This window comes from Crotalus tigris, unplaced genomic scaffold (assembly GCF_016545835.1).
Source record: "Crotalus tigris isolate CLP2741 ecotype Arizona unplaced genomic scaffold, ASM1654583v1 scf7180000024167.7108832, whole genome shotgun sequence".
Lineage (NCBI taxonomy): Eukaryota > Metazoa > Chordata > Lepidosauria > Squamata > Viperidae > Crotalus > Crotalus tigris.
In genome coordinates, this window is record NW_024100417.1 from 2,520,180 (window position 1) to 2,540,362 (window position 20,183).

Below are 20,183 nucleotides of genomic sequence, written 5' to 3' on the forward strand. Positions count from 1 at the left end.
GAGTAGTCCTCTACTTACGACCGGTTGAGTAGTCCTCTACTTATGACTGGTTGGGGGTTGCGGCATTTAAAAGGTTGAGAACCACTGATGTAGTTGGTTCATCCATATCATGAAGTTGAGGGAAGAGAAGATACATGTGCTCCTGCTGGTGTGTAAGAAAATATAGATACACACTGGACGTACCCAGGGTAGTTTGACCTCATACCCTGGAAAATTATGAAACTGATGTTTAGAAGTATCAGGTAAGAAAACTCCAGAATAATCCCAATTTTTGGAATCGGCAACATCTTCCTTAAAAAGTGTAGCTTGAAGAGAGATGTTATAGAATATTAAAGAGGGAATGATGGTCACTCTAACTCCAAGCCATAGTAGGTTGGGTTCATGGAATCTCATTGCGGCTATAGAAGGTTTACGACTCATCTGATTGACACATTGCCCTCTTAAATGTATTTTAAACATCCGGTAACCCAAACCAACTCATTCTATTTTAGCCCATGACATGTAATGTGAGAATGCCGATCTCAGTAATTATGCTTAACTATGGGCAAGTGGGTCCTGAGAACGTGGCTTGAGTGAAGCGGTAGCGGGCACTGCGTTCAAACTCCCTCGTTCTCGATCATTTCTCCACACGTTACGGCCGAAAGATTACTCGGGCCTGGCGATTTCCAAACAAACCACGTGAATCCTCAAAAAGGCGGCAAGAAGCTGTGTTGGCCGTCACGTAAGAAGAGACTGGGGAAGCGGGATTGAACGAAAGCCGACCAGCAACGTCTCCCACGTTCCCTCGCCCGGGAAGCCTTCCTCGCCTTTTCTCCCGGGCTACGTCCCTCCCAACAGGTGCTTTGTGCGTGGCAGCCGGCGGCAAACCACACCCAACCTTTCCCTTCCTTAGAATAAAAGCCGGAGGAGAAGGCGGGGGGAAAGACGGTTTCGTCATGTCGGACGCCCCCGCGGGCTGCCGCGTGTATGTTTGGCTGCGGCGCGGCTGCGGGGCCCTGGCCCACCCGGCGGCGTGGGGGATGGCCATCTTTCTGCTGCTGCTCTCCAGGCCTGGCACTAGTGAGTGACCCCTCTGCTTCCGGTTACTCCCAGCACAGGATAATCCTCGCTGGCGACTCTTTCCCTGAAGCGGCAGATCGTCCCTTTCCCCCAAAAGCCTCTTCTTTCATGGGAAGCCTCTGAGTTGTCCTGGGGTAGCCTCTCCGTGCTTGGGTCGCTCCTGGGGCAATTGGTTCAGCAGCTGACGATGCGGCAGCGGGAGAGCCCAACTAATATCGTGGTTGAATGACTTGTCCTCAACTTTTTATTTGTTCACATATGAGCTTAAGAATTGCCTTAAGCAGCAAATATCAGGCTGTCCGATCGCCTCCCATCGGTGGCACGAGCCAGAAATTAGGGGGAAAAAATGTCCCCAAAGCAGTGGGGGAGAGTTACAAAGGGTAAAGCGTTTGTTACGGTAGCTAGGAAGCTTTTAACCATGGAGAAAACCTGTGAAAATCGGTCTACAGTCCCATAACCGAAGCAAGAAGCTTTTTTGCGAACATCGCTGCATGTTCATGATTTTTTTTTTTCTTCTCCAGGTGTTGGCTTTTGGTTTTTAGTTCTTTTTTTTTTTTTTTTTGCTTTATTCTTTGGTGAGAAAGAGTGGAATATATTACACTACAGTGTATAAAAATAGCTGATGAGCAGAGAGAGAATTTTCTACCGCTTAACTTAGGAAAATTTTTCTTCTCTTGCCCCACTGTACATAAAGATGGTGAAGGAAGCCTTTTTAAACATTTGTAGGATATTGGTATTTTAACATAAAGATAAGAGAAATGCTAATGAAACAATCTTGGACATGTGCAAACAAGGTAAAAAGATATCTGATGACTGTACAGTTCCACAATATACATTAGGGGGAAATACTGGTTAAATATACTTTCATTTTTTAGTTAATTACCTAGACGTATGGTACTGTACAATATTTTTTCAACTACAGGTTAACACTGATGCTTTGAAATGTCTTGGACTCTGAACTAGGGAAACGAGAAGTGAGACTATTCCTATGATTGCTAGATACTGTTACAATTAGCTAAGTATTATGACATGGAGGGAAAGTTGCAGGACAACTATTCCAATTAAATGAGTTTGAGTGCCTACTTGTCTCATAGTAATGGAATCATATGGTGCTTTGGTGACAGCTAGATGATGTTTGGGAATTATGAGCATTGAAAGGCAAGATAGAATCAGGTTGAATTTAATGGATGGTTGACCATTTAGATTACTTACTACTCCAAGAGAGTGAGAGCTGGCACACACAAAAAAAGGATCATTCAAGAAGTTCACCCAAAGCAAGAAAGTAAAGAACAAAGATGTTAATAGGTTAATGATACTGTACAAGTTACTGGTTTGTAATTTAGTGTCTTGTGTGGCTGCAACTCTCATTTGTGGCAATTTATCCAAAACAAAGGTATACATGTTCCAAGTATTGCATAATTACTTCATCTGAACCAAACTTTTAACTTTCTCCAGATTGGAACCATACGTTTTTGTGCTGTATAAGTGATTTAAAGAACTATTAAACCTGTGTTTGGAACATGCAATATGAGAATAGATATATACATCAAAGTTACCTAATGACAGCTTGGACTACTTCAATTGTCATAACTTTCTAGGTGAAAAGCTCCAGGTAAAGTGCAAGCTACACTGGTTTGCCCATGTGATATGCATGTGTCTCTCATGACAAGCTAGATACATGTGCTAAGAAATAAAGTATAGAGCCTAAATGAATGTTGTATGTGGGAATTAGGTGTAAACTGACTTATAAGGCCATATAATGCTTGTTCCTTCATGGCCAGCTTATTATAGGTGGTACCATGTAGTCAACTTTGGCTGATTTTGGACAACAGGGTTTGATGACTGCCTTATTTTAAAACTTGACAGGTCTCTGGCATATAAGAGATGTTTCTTATTTCAGAATCCAACAGCACCAGTGAATTTCATACAATGGACACTACAACGCTGGATTGTTTTTGTTTCTTTTATGTGTAGAGGCATTGGTATATGAAAGCTATCTTATATTTGCTATAACTAGGCGTGATTCAGCAGAGTTGAGCACTTTTAAATGGAACAGATTTGGACCATTGGGTCTAACCTGCTTAATGTATTTCTGCTGAAATCAACAGGGCTGGTATGCTTATTGTATTTCAGAGCCTGTTTTAAGATTTTGGGGTGGGAGGGGGAAGATGCGATATAGAAGTAGCACAGCAGAATGTTTCTTTTTGTGAAATCCCATTAAAGGCAGCAGCCCAATAAAAGAAAAGGCATGGGAAATCTCAGAATACTACCATAGGATTTTGCTATTCTAATTTTGTTGAATGAAAAATATTGATTCATTTGATTATTTCAAATACTGAACCATATTGTGGAAAGCTCAGTTGTTCCCTTGCCTCTGCTCTGTCATGCAGTCTATGAATTTTCTACTAAGTTTAATTTCTAAGTTTTATGTGGAGTATTCCTCCATGTATTTCAATACACCTGTACAAAAGAACTAAAATTTGCTCCAAAGATTTGGCTAACAGCTGAGTTAGTACATTGTATTTGTTGAGGAGCAAATGATACAATATTTCAGTATGCAAAATTCCTCTCTATATTTCTGAATTGCTGTATCTTCCTTCTAGAGTAGACTGATTCAGTTCTCCTAAATTTGATTTTTGTTAAAGTGATCATAATAAATTGTTTTGTTGTTATGGAGCGATCCATACGACAATGCTACATCGTCCAAAATCTCTTTTTTTTCCAGCTGACAGATTCATGGCCCTCTCCAGTGGTTGTTGCAACTTAATGTCTACAATTTAACTACCAAAAATTGGTATGATTTAACTACCATTTTAAGAGTGGAAACACAGCGGTATGAGCTTTGAAATGTACTTAATGCAGTACATTTATACTTTATTAAGTACATTAAGAATAAACGTACTGCATTAAGTACAGTTCAAGGCTCTTGCAGGCTTCTCTCTCCCTACTACAGAAGAAGAAGAAAAATCTTGGATTGAACGAGATGTGTGAAATAAACAGACAGATTCCTTTGATTTGTTTTTCTACCTCTTGCGGTCTTCTGATCCCTCCTCCTTCTTCAGCCACTGGAATCAAAAATCGCTGAGCACTGTTGTATAGCCTAGAAATGTTAGTAGACTTAGAAGTTGCCCCCCAAAAGAGAAAATTTGAAGAATCGATGCTTCATAGAAAACCCATAAGATTAAATGTGTCTAGTGGCTCTGGAATGTATTCACTGGAAGTCAGGAACCTGGGACAGGCATTTAGTGAAATGCCTCCGGCCTTGAACCTAGGCCAGGGGTAGGCAACCTTGGCTCTTTTATGACTCTGGGAGTGGAAATCCACGAGTCATAAAAGAGCCAAGGTTGCCTACCCCTGGCCTAGGCATTCTATTTGCCTGCAATTTTGTGTTTTGTCTGAAAAGTCCTGCTTTTTCAGTTGGTAGAGGATTTGGCACAGAGCTGTACTCCCTTACCTTCCTTCCCTCTTCCCCCCCACCGGCAATTCCCTGCACAAATTGAAAATATATTGTTATGAAAGGGGCATTTTGGTAAAGGTAACATCAGAAGATCTCTTCAATTTCTGGAATTCTTAGCCCTACAAAAAGAAAAATCACCCAAATCTTGTAGCTGCTGTGATCTTGACCCAAGATAGTGGATCCTTGATGTTTCAGTGAGAGGTAGATTGACTTAAAAAGATTAAAAACGAAGCTGGTGTAGTGATTAAGGCACCAGTTTAGAAACCTGGAGACTGTGAGTTCTAGGCCCATTTTAGGCACAAAGCCAGCTAGGTGACCTTGGACTAGTAATTCTGTCTCAGCCCTAGGAAAGTAGGCAATCGCTAGCCCTCTGTGAAATCTTGTCAAGAAACCTGCTGGGACTTGTCCAGGCAGTAGCCAGGAGTCAGTACTGACTTGAAGGTGTGACTGTGCACACGCCTAAATGATGAATGGAGATGGGTGAAACCAGCTTGACAAGGAGAGGGGACTTGGAGGTCTGCACATTTTTTTTTTTTTTTTTGCTTATTCTCATACTCTGCTTTCTCTGGCATGAAGAATAACTAAGTTGTATATGTTAAAGAATATTGAATGTCTGACATTAACTTGTCCCTGGCTATTGTGAAGGCAGCCGACACCCCTCTTTCCTTGTTCTACCTCAAAAGCCATGGTTATTGATCTTTGCCAGACAAATTGGGGTGAGCAATGAATCGTTTTGAAGCAAGGTTTGGGGCTTGCCCTACTACAGTTGGCCACTAGAGCCCAATGAAGGAATACATCCCAGACCACTGACTTTTAAAGTCATTCATTGGTAGCAAGAAATCCGTGTTATTCAATTCCGCCCAAAATTCTCTCATACTTCAGTTGCCCACCAGTGTAAGATGGAGATAAAAAGAGAAGAAGAAGTAAGTTTGGAGGCTGCCTAAAGAGCTGCTTTCTCACCTTTCCTTTTCCAGGTGAAGCCTACTGAATAGGTGTCAAGAGCTTCCTGCCTTTTGGCTCAAGAGTATCAAATATGTTCAGTAGTCGTCAAGGCTGAAGTGTCATATGGCAAATGTACCATGGGAGACACATCAGACCTGTGCAGCACAGCTTCAGAAGCTGGGGCAACCATATTTCTAGAGGGCTTCAGGAAGACCAAGAGAAGTGTGCATAAATGTTATGGGCTGTAAAAATAAGCTTGAAAACCCGGAGGAAGAGCCACAACCAAGACATCAGTCAGACAAAATAAACTTGAATCTGAAGCAGAAATGCAATTTGAGAAAGCATCTCAGGCTTGACCCTCCCTAGTTGTTTTGCAGATAAAGGGAAGGAGAGAGAGGCACATTTGATTTACTAGATTCGGTTAGTATAAACTTATAAAAGATGTATTAACATTCATAGCTTGGGTTTCTTAGTCTGGTTTACCTTGAAGGGTGGACAATAAATCACCCTTTCCATAGCACCCAAGCACGGGGAGGCTGTCTCACACGTAAAAGAGGAGTGGGGCTTTGATCACATAGTCCCAGTTGCTATCTTGACCTTTTGGCCCTCCCCCTGCCCCTCCACCCATGGATGCCCCAGGCTGATTTGGGTAACAAGACTCCTTTACAATTCTGCTTGCTTGCTATGCTTCAAGCTATAATAAGGCTTTTAAATGATGAAGAGAGGTGTCAGAGTCTTACATGTGACAAAAAGATGAAGGAAGTGTCTGTGTGTGGACAGATTTCCTCTCTTGTACCTAAACATGGTACAAAATACCATGGCAAAATTATTTGTGTGGGAGGCGGGGGGGGGGGAGAGAAATTGACCTGATTCCATGCCATTGCCTTCATCTTATCCCTAATCCTTGAGTGAGACAATAGGTTTTTCCTCAGAAGCTGACAGCATCAGTAACAATCGGTAACATCTGCACAGTAATGCTTTGCTATTTCATTGAAGGCAAAACCATGTCAGTAGCAAGTAGGGTTAGTGGCTTTTGAGAATGAGCAGGGCCTTTCTTCTATATTATGCTGGCTGTGGAATTCTGGGAACTGAAGTCCACATATCTTTAAGTTGCCAAGTTTGAGAAATACTGTGCTTTACCAAAGACAGCTATTTTATTGTTACCATCCTAAAAAGCAGGGCTAGAGAGCTGTCAGAACTATGCAGTAACTCTAGACAGCTCAATCAATAGTAAATGCTTTGATTCTGTTACTAGTTTAGCACAAGGCTGAAATACTGAAATAAGGATGCCCCCATGTTAAATGGAAAATGCTTTGGCCACTTTTTGCTCTTTTCTTGTGCTGTGCTTTGTTCACATTCCTTCATATTTCTTAGTTATAGACAACAATGTGTAGCACTTTGGCCTGGTTGGCCCAACAGCAAAAGGATAATGATGGGCAACTGGACAGCACTTGCCTGGATTCACACATCTGATGTGTAGTATAATTTAATGTCCTAAGGTTTTTTTTTTTTGTCTAATGTATATGTATATTAACCCTTAGGGTGTGGCTGCAGTATTATTATTTATCCCGTTTATTACTTTTTACTTCTCCCTTTTATTGGTTGTACACTTTAGTATTATTTTATTCAGTTGTGTTGCAAGTACACCTAGTGCTTCTGTACCCAGACAGAAGTTATTTGTGTGTCTAACCACACTTGCCAAATAAATAAAATAAAAGTAAAAGTTTAGAACAGAGAGTCCCCAACCTTTTGGGCACCAGGGACCGGTTCCGTGAAGAGAGGTTTTCTACGGACCAGAGGGTGTGTGGTTTTGTGTGTGCTGCCTGCATCTCGTGGATGGGGCTTTGCTTGTTTGTGCGGCCCGGTTGCTGGCATGCCGTGGCCTGGTACTGGTCCCCAGCCCGTGGGTTGGGGACCCCTGGTTTAGAACAATTGGCTGACTGCATAATCAGAGGCAGTGTTGGAAATTCAGAAGAGAGGGACTCTCTGGGTCCCAAATACATCCAGTACTTTCTTCCCCAAATATAAAAATAGTACATAACATGTAGCTAATGCTAGACATATTAAAATGGCCCTGCACTTTAAAGCTGCTTACAGCTTTAGCAAAATATGAGGCCTGGGGATTGTGATAACCAATAGTATTTGCAGGTATGTATATTTGGAAAAATGTACCAGGTGTGCCACTTGTACATCAGCATGCACAAAATATGGGTTGCATTTGCAAATTATTGTCGGAACCAATTGTTGCCTAATTTAGAATTGGGTGTAAGTGGGGGTAGGATGGGATGGTCAAGAAACAATATAGAGTTGACATACATAATCCTACTGCTCTATTTATGCTATTGCTGATGCAGTGGCTTGATTGGCAGATGTTTTTGCCCCCAGCTATTGACGTGCAAAAGAGGGAGGATAGCAAAGCTAGACGATTGAAGTAATTGCTTTGCATACCATGCACTGAGCATGCAAAATCAGGAGAGCTCATTTGGGAGACACAATAGAGGCAGGGATAGGGATTGGCAATGAAGGTGGAACATTTCTTGCTGGTTTTCTGTTGCCTAAAGAATGGGTGAATAGCACTTTAACTTAGCAGTAGGAAAAGCATCTGGGTGGAGAATTAATAAATTTAGAGAACCTGCAGAAATTGTGGGGAAAATATTAAAACTGCAATAAAACCTAAAAACAGTCATCTTTTTTTCTCTTGTTTCAGAGGAACAGTGTGAAATACGCTGTGTCCAGATGTTGAATATGAGGATGTATATACTAAAGGTTGCTACATCTAAGAGATTTGTATGAAAGAAAAACAGGGATTTGGGGGCTAACAGCTCCATGCTATGTGAAATATGGTTTCATTTTTAGCTTTAGTGCTCCAAATTCTGTTCCCTTTATTAAAAATAAATATATAAAATATTTGTGGAGCAAATCTTGAAAATGTCATAGGCAGGGTTTGCTAAAAGGCTAAAAAAAGGAGTATTTAGAGAGGAATGGATTATCTTTTTAGGCAGTGGAAATGCAGCATTATCCTTGGATTCTTTGATTCTCCGCAAGCATTTTAGATCCTTCAGTTTAGCCTACCATGCTCTCTGTCCTTGCTAAAATGTTTGAAACACTGCAAGACAATGTTGTAAATGTTATAACTGGGAAAAAAAATTACATATAGTTTTCATATAGACCATTTTGAGAAAGCCAGAGAAATCAGGCTGAGAATTGTAACTAAACCATGGCATATTTCCTTGCATCATTTTAGGACTGGCAACTGTTGGCTGCATATGCATAGGCCAGGGGTAGGCAACCTTGGCGCTTTTATGACTCATGGACTTCAACTCCTATGCTGGCTCAGGAATTCTGGGAGTTGAAGTCCATGAGTCATAAAAGCGCCAAGGTTGCCTACCCCTGGCATAGGCTGTTCTCCAGAATCTTCCATAGCTAAGATACAAAGATGTCTCTCACTTGTTTGACTGCAGTCACAACTTTATATAATACATTTATTGATTTGATTTGATTTTATATCTGCCCCACTTAGCACATGACTGAGAGGGGCAAGCATAAATAAATCATAAAAACCAGATAACAAAACCAAGTATAAAAACATCAGAAACAGCAACATACAAACGCATAAGATTAGATTTCCTCTGTTACGGTTTCCAGGGATCAAATTGGCTGGTGCAGTCAGGTTTATTTTTAGATTGGTTTGCCAAAGCTGAATAGTCTTCCTTTTTTCTCTTCCTTCCAGGTTTATTTTCCTGGCACCCAGTGTTCATGTCGATTGCAGTAAGTTGTTCTTTTCTTATTCAGTATATCCCAGGATTGTTCATTTTTCCTAGGCTTTATTTATGAGAAAATAAGGACAAATAATAAGGCTGTATACAGGTTGCCTTTTAGAGAGGCAGAAAATCCTTTTGCCCTTCTTTTGCAGAGGACAGTACACATTCAACACGCACACCTCTCTAGACATGTGTGTTTTCATTCGGGCAAGTATTGTATCCTAGGCACCTGCTGAATAATATTTGAACCATCCAACAAGAACAGTACAGTCATAATGGGTGTGGTTTGTCTGAAGAATCTTAAAACATTTTCTGTCCTATAAAAACTGAACAATTAGCTGCTGAAGCAGAATGGTAAATGTTTTGTAAAGAAAGCTTTGCCGTTTCTTTTTATCACTTCAAATCCTTTCTCTTTAAAATGCAGCATTTTAAATTATGTATGTCCTCTCCCTAGAGATTATACCCCCCTCCCCGTTAAACATATGGGGAATATTTGTGTTAATTCTAAGTAGTTAAAATTAAATCAAATATAGTTGGTAGGGTTCCTGGCTCTGCCTGGCTTTTGCCCAGCACTCTTTTCAAAGCCCAAATGTTACCTTTGAAGTCCAAAATACAGGTAGTCCTTTATTTACAACCACAATTGAGCCCAACATTTCTGTTGCTAATTGAGACAGTTGTTAAGTGAGTTTTCCTCATTTTATGACCTTTCTTGCCAGAGTTGTTAAGTGAACCACTGCAGTTGTTAAGTTAGTAACAGGGTTGTTAAGTGAACCGGGCTTCCCCATTCATTTTGCTTGTCAGAAGGTCACAAAAGGTGATCACGTGATCCCCCAAGACACCACAAGTGTCATAAGTATGAACCAGCTGCCAAGCATCTGAATTTTGATCATGTGACCATGGGGGATGTTGAAATGGTCATAACTGTGAAAAAACGGTCATAAGTCACTTTTCCCAGTGCTGTTGTATCTTGTAACGGTCACTAAACGAACTGTTGTAAGTCGAAGACTACCTGTACAGCGCATGTCTGATTAAGGTGCAAACTGCAGGTCCCCTGTGGAGAAAGAGAAAGGGAAGGTGATGTTCCCACTTTTTCTTGCTTCTGCTTGCATGTTGGGAAGGCTTTCCAAGAGGCTGTGACAGCATAGAACAACAGAGAAGGAACCCTTCCAAGGTCAGCCTTTATTCCATCCTCTCCAGTTTTTGTAGATACTCATTAATGAAACTTAAATGAGTTTACTCAGTACCATCCCCAGTCTACACAGCCAGGGCCCAGCTAGGCAGCAATCCTTGTCTGACAATAAACAAGGAGAGACTGATTAGTGCTTGTATAAGAGATGACCAGGAAATCCCAGCACTGTAGACTAGGTTAGAAAGTTTTTTAAGAAATCAGAAAAAAAAGTTTGGTATGATAGTACCAAGCTAGAAACCAGGAAACTGAGTTCTCATTTTGCCTTAGGTTGGGTGACTTTGGGCCAGTCACTGTCTCTCAGTCTAGCTCACCTCACAGAGTTGTGGATGTAAGGAAAATAGGAGGAGGAAGGAGTATTAGTAAGTTTGCCACCTTGAATTATTTATAAAATCGATATAAACAAGATTTAAAAAAGAATCTTTTAAAAAAGCAAACCATTGGATACAAGTGCCCAGAAAACTGCATAACCATGTCTATGAAATCACCAAGAGTTGAGCTTGACTTGAGGGAAACTCACTCTTATTCTTCACGTGAATAGTACTTTTTTTTCTCTTGTGTCACTTCAGATTAGTTGACTGTTTTTAACTGTTTTTTCTATTATAGACCACCTTATCATTTACTGCATATTGAAAACCTGCACCAGGAAAGGTTAGGCTGAATGTGACATGTCCATTATCTCTGTGTGGGGACTAGGAGCTGAACCTTTGGGGACAATTATTATCTATCCCAAAGACTGCAGATGGAATAAAAGTGTAGGGTATAAAATAAACTACTTAAACTATATATATATATGTTGGCGACGTTTTGATGAAGTCCCATTCGTCATCTTCAGGCTGGTGTTTTCAGCAATCATGTCTTTATGCTGAGGCATACCATACTCAGATAAGAGCTGTTGACACGACAAAGGAGGAGAGAGGTATACAATTGGGAAGGGATATTAACCCACAGTTAGTGGAACCCTATCCCCATCACAAGACACAAGAAAACATCAGATTGAATCCTCCCCCCGATACGGCAGGAGTTGGTATTATCGGAAGAGGAGGGGATGCAAGGTTACTAACGCCTCCAAAGACCAATAGTCAAGGAATAGGGAAGGGCATCCAAAGAAAAGAACATAACGTTATAGACACATCTTGGTTATCAGCTGGCCAATCAGGGCCAGTAACACGGTCTAGGAGCCGTGCGCAAACGTTACTTGAACCTACTTAAACCACCTTTATTGTAAGGGCCTTTTAGCCCTGATGATGCTGGGGAGTTCCCCCAGCGAAAGCTTGGCAACTTTTTAGTATAAGTATATTTTTAGTAAAGTATTCTTATTTTAACCCTCCCAGTGATCGTATTTTATTCTTTTATTCATATATATATATATATATATATATATATATACATATATGTATGTATGTATGTATGTAACTATATATATATATATATACATATATGTATGTATGTAACTATATATATATATATATACATATATGTATGTATGTAATGTAACTATATATATATATATATATATAGTATATATATATATATATATATATATATATATATATTGTTTTCTGAGGTTTTCGCGGGTGTTTGTATGTAGGTCTTTGGTTGTTCGGGTTTTCTCCCGCGTAAAATTGGAAGTGTCTTGGCGACGTTTCGACGAAGTCCCATTCGTCATCTTCAGGCTGGTGTTTTCAGCTTCATGCTTCGAGCAGCAACACCAGCCTGAAGATGACGAATGGGACTTCGTCGAAACGTCGCCAAGACACTTCCAATTTTACGCGGGAGAAAACCCGAACAACCAAAGACCTACATATATATATATATATATATATATTTGACCTCACTTGTTACTTTTAAGTAGGAATAGCCTTGTTAACCTCACTTGTTACTTTTAAGTAGGAATAGCCTTGTTATTAATGGGTTCCTGTGTTCTCAGTTCTGCCTCTGTCTGACGGAAGCCATCCTGATCTTTGCTCCAGAGGGCTCTCTTTTCTTCTGCTCCCATAAAGTAAAAGTGCAGCTGCATTGGATTGCGCAAGTGCTGGGCCTCCTGGCTGCCACCTTGGGCTTGGTCTTCATTATCTCCAGCAAGAACCGGAGCGAACTCCCACACTTCATCTCCTGGCACAGCATCCTGGGTCTTCTGACAATATTGGCCATCTATGGGCAAGTCCTGTGTGGATTGTGCCTACTCTTTCCACAGCTGCTAAGGATTTCATTAGTAGCTCAGCTCTGGAGGTACCATGTTGTGTACGGATTGATAGTTTACTTGCTGGCCACTTTCACTGTAGTACTGGGCATTTGTTCTGACTGGTTTCAGGCCCAGGTCAAAGGCGTGGCTTGGTATTTATGCTTGGGATTGATCTTCTGTCCAGCCCTGGTAATTGTGAACCAGACTTCTAGAACTTTTTGGTCGAAGAATAGACAATATGTTTGAGATGTGATCTCAGGAGGACACCCAGGAATCAACACTTCAATGCGATTACTTGTATGTTCTCTTTTTATTATGATCTTTATTACATTCACATTTGATTTTCTATGCATTCTGCTTCTTTTGTTCTATCAGTTGATTGGGTATGGACATGCTAGAGGGAATGAAAAAAGTTGCAATTCAGCAGATCTACAGAACATCAGGCAAAGGATTATAATGCAATTATACTGGCAATGTTACCAGTATAATAAAACGTTTTAAAAAAAGATTTTTTTTAAAAAAAAGTTTTATTAAAGTTTATTACAAGATAAAAATATAAAAAGAAACCAAGTTAGAGAAAGAAAGAATGACTTCAGACTTTGTTCACTATAGGAAAATACAAAAAAATAAAATAAAATACCACAACCTTTTGCTTTATATTTCTAAACGTTTCAATCCATTTCTATAACAAAGTCATTCTAATCATCAAATCCTAAAATCAAAGTTTGTTCAATTTTGAGCAAAAAGTCCAGAAGCGGTTTCCAAATAGAAACAAATCTAGATAGGTTCTTCTTTTTAATTAAAACAGTCAGCGTTGTCATTTCTGCCGACTGCATCGTGTCATTTTTCTTTCTAGCTCACTGATAAGTCAACATGCATTTTTAACTGGTCCTTATGCTTGAATCCACAATGCCATTCTCTCTGAAGCTCAGAGTGGCCATAGTTGCCAATTTGCTTTCTTCTTGAATAGTGAGTGATAAAGAAGCACTGGAGCTTACAGCAGTATCTATTACTTTCACCACATAGGCCCTTCGCTAAGTAGATCAGGGACCAATCTGCAGTAGTTATTTTTCCCTTTAGCCCACTCCATAGGCTTGTTCTACTTATCAAATGACACATCCCAGTCTATTATCCTGAAGATATACAATTTTTCCAGACTTCTAGGTATCTGTAAACTAAGGTTTCCACCCACTTAAATTCTAGACCTAATCTGGTGAAATTATAATATTACTGAGAGTGTCTTCAAAACTGCTACAGAATAAGTTGTGAACATTTTTCACCACCACCTATGTCCTTCCCCATAAAAGTTAAAATATTTGGACAAGAAATATATGGTTTCTTCTTGGTTGAGAAGATTGGGGGGGGGGAGATACATTTTAGCCTGATTTCCAACTACGTAGCCCCACAAACCCATTTTTTTTTAAAAAAAGAAGCATGACCATACCTGGTTCATTAAAAAGAGAGAGAGAGAGAGAGAAACTGAAGTGGCTCGCAGCATTCTACCTGATCAGTTATAGAGCTGTACTTGTATCACTTTCTCCTGCCACAAACATGAAGGGTTTATGGCCTTTTAAACTCATTGGGCAATTACAGTATTATTAATAAGTAACTACAGGGCAATGATTTCATGGGGGGGGGGGAATTCCTGCACAGCAGTACCTCAGAATCAAAGAGGGCTGCAATATGCAATTTACTCAGTATCCACCCTCAAACTGAAAATGTTTTTGGTATATTTATATTTTACATTGCAGAGGTTGAAATTGATTGATTGAACCTTTTTTTTTTTTTGCAATGGTGGCAGAGGCCTAAAGTGAAAAGGGTTTATAAAACCCAGCTGAAGGCCTAGAATTGGGGTGACAGTGCAGGTGCCCACTGTGGCATGCGTGCCATAGGTTCACCACCACGGACCTATAGTATCAAAAACTGCTAAGAGATCAAGAAAAATCATTCTTGTTGTGCCCCCCCATCCCAGCTCTGCCACAGGTCATCCACAAGTGTGATCAGGGCATCCCTTAACTATGCACCCAACTGTCCTGGGATTGCTGCTGCCTCAGTACTATGGCTCCTGTACTTTTTCCATTGTTTTATATTGCCAGATTTGTTTTCCTACTATCCTCTGCCTCGACTATCTTTGTTTCCTTGTCATTTGATTTCATTACAGGCCAAGATAAGTATCACTTTTCCACCCGTTAGAATGTAAAGTATGATCCCCACAGAGTGCCACGTTTCTCTGAACATGTCTTTATTAAGTAGGTACCTACAATACTTATAGGTAAGTCATAAAAAGTACATTTTGCAATTGTGGTCTTGCATCTTGTATTCCCCCCTCACTACTGGCAGCTGTGATTGTCATACAGATTTTTTTAAAGCAGTTACTTAAGAGCAATGAGTCAGAAACAGAAGATCTAAAGAAAATTCAAAGTCATGCGGAAGATGTTTGTGTGTTCTCATGTTTTTCGTGTAATATAGCAATATTTTGACAGTAAAATTGTGTTGAATGTAATTCAGATATTTTTCTTTGAGGAACTCACATAATTTTATGTTTTGTTCTTATTGCATGGCTAATATACCGTATCTTCCTAGTGCAGCCTTCCCCAACTGTTTGTCTTCTAAATTTGCTGGGACTGTAGCACTCAGAATTATAGGAGATTGTTCAGTATGATAGGAATTTCTGGAAGGCACCAATTGCAGGGGTGTCAAACTGCCGGCCCGCAGGGAAGTTTCATCATACTGAAGCCACACCCACCCCATGGCCAGCAATGCAAAAAGAGTTGTGATATGACGCACCACGTCACATGACCTGGCGAGTTTGACACCCATGAATAGGGAAAGTCTATTCTATTGTCCTCGCTTGCATCTGGCAATGTGGTTTGATGTTCTGAGTTACGGTAGCTTGCGGAAATCGCAGCAGCACAATCTGATTTACTGTACCATTGGCCTGGCAGGACTCTGGAATGGAAAATGGAAAGTAGCTGCAAAAAAGTCTGGAAGGGTAGGTTGTGGTACAGATAGCCCTTGACTTACAGCAGAGTATTCAGTGACCATTCAAAATTACAACGATGTTGACATGACTTATGGCTGTTTTTCACACTTGCAACCATTGCAGTATCCCCCATGGTCATCAAAATTTAAGTGCTTGGCAGCTGGCTCATATTTATAATGGCCGCAGTGCCCTGCGGTCATGTGATCACCTTCTGTGACCTTCTGACAAGCAAGGTCAATGGGGAAAGCCAGATTCACTTAACAACCATGTTGCTAATTTAACAACTTCAGTGATTCACTTAACAACTGTGGCAAGAAAAGTTGTAAAATGGAGCAAATTACTTAAAAATGTCTTGCTTAGCAACAAAAATGTTGGACTCAATTGCAGTCATACGTTGAGGACTACCTGTACATTAAAAGCATAGCAAATGAAAATTACAAATGAACTGCACTAGGGAGAGCTTACTTTCTAGGTGTTTTGTCTCCTGGAAGTTTTAAATCACAGTATTTAATACTTCTATATTGGGTATTAATGTTCAGTGGGTCTTTTCTTAGCTGTCTTGTTCTGAATTTTTGCTTTTCTTGTTTCACACATTCACTTGTTTAATTTTCTGATTAACCTCAAGGAAACATCTCTGTAACCGAGTCTTCATATATTGACAATGTAAATCTATATAATACTAGTGCTTTTTTTCTTAAAAAAAAAAAAAAGGTGCCGGAACTCACACATGTCATATAACCCGCCTTGCCTACCCTACAAGGTTCCATCCAAAAAAGGTGCTGGAATTCCGTTCTGGGCATTCTATGAGAAAAAAAGCCCTGTATAATACTAACTCTGTTATCCCAATTATTTGCTGGGCACATAGATGGTATGTGAGTGGGTGTGCACATGTGTAGATGCGTGTAATTGAGTGATTTTCTCTGTAGGAAGGAGGCTTAGAATTTGAAATACCAAACCCATACACAATATTCTGGTCCGTATAGCTCTATGTAACCCTAACTAGAGAGCATGTATCAGTATGTTAGAATATCTGACAGTTATTGGGTTAAATGTTGATTTGTTAATGGGTCAGTGGGAGGAGTCTCTAAAGGGCATTGGGAGACTTCCTGGACACAAGCCAGATTGGAATGTCTTTGTCTGAAAGAAGCATGGGCCATTAGATGTCACCCGATGAGCCTGAGCTGTTAAAAAGATGGTATGGAAGAGAGCATCATCCTTTTACCTATAAGAATGGACAAAAGATGTATTTTCCAGAAGTAACAACCACTGCATGATTGCAAGTAATCTTTCTGATTGAAATATATTTTTGTTATGAAATCATTTCTATTGAGTTATCTATCTGACTTGATTTAAAAGAAGGCGTTTTTAACTCAGAGTCAGAATACACAATAAATCTTGTTTCTGAGCATGTCAAACCATTAGTCTGGAATGCAGAGTCCCCATTGCTGTTTATCACCAAATACTCTACAGCTATTCCAGCACACCCTCCTGGATTGTTTGTGATGGCTGGCTGTATAAATAGATTAAATAAACACTCTATAATTTCCTTCTTGATGAATTTTTGGTGATTGGAAAAATGTCAAAAATAACATCAGGTAAACATGAGACCTCAGCAGGAAGACGGTGCCTGGATCCCTTCTCTACAGCAGACCCCAGCAGCAAAAGCTTCCTGTAAAAATTAAAATGTTTGCTTCTTTTAGACACATTTTATCTTACCAAGGCTAAAATTCAAGTTTGCCTTAACCTGTATTTGTACTGCTATTTCATAGAAAGAAGATTTGATTTTATAGTATTTTTTTCTTCCTTTCTGCCTTTTTAGGCTACTTTCACATGAGTCTTTTAATATGAAACTCTCTTCATCCCTCCAGGGTCTGGCAACATTTTTTTGCTGCAATCAGTTAATATATTACCATCTTTAGAAGTTGCTAATACAGTGCAGTGACATCAGCTTCATCATTTTGTTTGGTAGAGAAGTTCCCTCTTATCACCAGTTTCACTTTTTTTCTTATTAATACTAGTGATAGGGTAATCCTTTTACTTCAAAAGGCCAGGATCAGAACTGCAATTCCCCCATAAATTTTCAGAATTAGTAGTTTTGCATTTACAGTAACATATCTCTTGGTCTGTTTATCTGCATTTCCCATCCCATGTTCACCTTTCCCAGAAAATAAAACTGTCTACTTGTATAGATTCAGCTTGATCATTGTTGTTAAATTGTTGATTGATGCTAATGACTGATGTGTTGAAAGGAGTACACATTTCTGTAGCAGATGATACAAAATTAGACAGAATCATTAATAGCCCAAAAGACAGACAAAAAACTTAAAATGGTCTTGGTAAATTAGAAAGGCTAAATGTAATATTATTAAATTTGCTTTATAAATGGCAAATTGTGCACTTAGGAAGCAAAGGGTTCCTGGTTCCTGTGTGAAAAATTTTTGAAGTAATAGTTGGTTGCATGCTGCATGAGATCCAGCAGAATGACGTGGCTGCAAAGCACACAAACACAAATTAGCCTGCATCAACAGAAGTATCATTTCCCAGTTCTAGTCTGCTCTACATTGGCCAGATACCATTTGAATATTTGTGCCCAATTTTGAGAACCATATGTTAATAATTCAGGCAAAAATGCAAGTTTTGGGTTTGGCTTGTCTAGAGAAAAGAAGAAATAGGGGTGACATGATAGCAGTATTCCAGTATCTGAGGGGCTGTCACAAAGAAGAGGGAGTCAACTTATTTTCCAAAGCGCCTGAAGGCAGGACAAGAAACAATGGATGGAAACTAATCAAGGAGAGAAGCAACCTAGAATTAAGGAGAAACTTCCTAACAGTGAGAACATTTAACCAGTGGAATAGCTTGCCTTCAGAAACTGTGGTTGCTTCATCACTGGAGGCTTTTAAGAAGAGACTGGTATAGGGTCTCTTGCTTGAGCAGGGGACTGGACTGGAAGACCACCAAAGTCTCTTCCAGCTCTATTCTATTCTAACTTCTAGTTTCTAAAAACAAAACAAGTGTGAAGATGGGCAGCGAGGATAAATAGAGACTTGGAAGGTAAGTTTAATAAAAAGAGATTGAAATCATTAGAAGAATGATTTTGAGAAGAACATTGGTAAGAATGATGAGGAAGGGATATTTATGTTTGGTTGCAAAATCAGCCAGATGTTTAGACTGGATTTAGCATTTTTATTCACCTATCAAATCCTTTCTAAGGACCTGGGCTAGGCAGAGGTTGTTTGATGCTATAAAAGGTATTGTCGCAGGATGTAAGCTGTTCCAAATAAAACTGCTTTTTGCAATTGACTGATGGTGATTTTGTCAGCGCTGATGGTGTTCAAGTGGCACTCCAGTTACTTTGGGACTGCTTCCAAGGGGTCCATTACTACCATATCTTTGCTTTATTTGTAATGGTCGCACAGTCAGCCAGATGTTTAGACTGGATTTGGCATTTTCATCCATCTATTGTTTGTTTGTTTCCTATCTTTATTATTTAGCTAAAGTTCTTCTTGCTTGTTTCCTACCTTTATTATTTAGCTAAAGTTCTTCAAGTTCCTGAAGAGAAAACATAGACAAAAGAGGCCAAGAGATGGCTGTGACATAATTCTGGGAGTTGAAGTCCACGAGTCTTAAAGTTGCCAAGCTTGAGGAACCCTGGACTAGACAGCACCTGAATCTGAATTCCAATATGAATGCATGTTGCACCTACATTAGATAGTCCCTTCCAGTTGTATGATTTTATCATTAGATTTTATTTGCGTATATAATCCACCAGCGTATTTTCTCATTTAAAAACCAGCTTGATGAAGCAGTAATGAATCCTTAATAGATGAGGTTTTTCCCCTTGAAAGCAATGATTCAGTTTCTTTACATGCTGTCCTTCCTGAGCTGACCTCATGAAATGCATTATTGATTACTTCCTTGCAAATGATGGTTTGCTTCATTGTTACAGAGCACAAGAATACAAATGCTGTAAATGAGTAAGGAAGAATTGAAAGTAAAGACAGTTTGAGGTTAGTAGATCGGCATAGTTGCCATTAATGTGAATAGATGCATTAGTTTCTTAAAACATATTACAAAAAAAAAAAAATGTGGGCTCTTTTGCAGTTCTGGAATAAACACTAGAAAAGCAATTATACTGTAATATAAAACCAAAACCAAAAAACCTCTATCTAGTAGCAACCTGTCAGAACTTAGAGAATAAGCATAAAAAAATATTGTTTGAGTTTGAATAATTTATTTTAAGTGATGTTTATTTGAAATGCTAGGATAAAACATACTAAGTTGATGACCGTTTGCCTCACAAACATTCTCTTGTTATCTGTTTGCTTTGAAACAAAGATGTGTTATTACAATATTGAAATAAATATCACTAAAGCCTATATTATTGGCTGATTATTTGATGTTAACTGTGGAACATGATGAACAGGAAAACCACGTGTACCATTAGTCTATCAATTATGACCAGTTTACAAAATGTGGGAGTTCTGGCAACGCCCAAATCCACTCTCTGTGATCTATTTCCTTCCAGCCGTGTTGGGATTCAGCTCTCATAATGACATTTAACTGGCAATTATGGAGAACAAAGCCAAACTAGATAGAAAGCACCAAATTGG

The 20,183-nt window shown here is 39.5% G+C and overlaps 1 protein-coding gene across 5 annotated transcripts; it reads left to right on the top strand.

Moving 5' to 3' along the window:
• The first annotated feature begins 657 nt into the window (after positions 1 to 657).
• LOC120299005 (cytochrome b561 domain-containing protein 1) lies at positions 658 to 19,949 on the top strand. 5 transcript variants are annotated; one of them, XR_005554296.1, is made up of 5 exons: positions 658 to 837; positions 9,189 to 9,226; positions 12,336 to 12,887; positions 14,752 to 14,862; positions 19,105 to 19,949. XR_005554296.1 is itself a non-coding variant. In XM_039323345.1 (3 exons), the coding sequence occupies exons 1-3, from the start codon at positions 936 to 938 to the stop codon at positions 12,834 to 12,836; spliced, it is 663 nt and encodes a 220-aa protein (XP_039179279.1). In that variant the 5' UTR covers positions 847 to 935; the 3' UTR covers positions 12,837 to 12,937. The 5 variants fall into 5 exon arrangements, 1 of the variants encoding a protein (XP_039179279.1); XR_005554292.1 differs by lacking the exon at positions 658 to 837 and adding an exon at positions 847 to 1,059; XR_005554295.1 differs by lacking the exon at positions 658 to 837 and adding an exon at positions 847 to 1,059 and having other exon boundaries at positions 14,752 to 14,839; positions 19,105 to 19,124.
• Positions 19,950 to 20,183: the final 234 nt, after the last annotated feature.

Excerpts from the sequence above, each read along its gene's own strand:
- LOC120299005 (XM_039323345.1), top strand. The coding sequence starts at position 936 with ATGTCGGACGCCCCCGCGGGCTGCCGCGTGTATGTTTGGCTGCGGCGC. Across the intron at positions 1,060-9,188 it reads GCTCTCCAGGCCTGGCACTA|GTTTATTTTCCTGGCACCCA; the intron begins GTGAGTGACCCC and ends TCTTCCTTCCAG. Across the intron at positions 9,227-12,335 it reads CAGTGTTCATGTCGATTGCA|TTCTGCCTCTGTCTGACGGA; the intron begins GTAAGTTGTTCT and ends CTGTGTTCTCAG.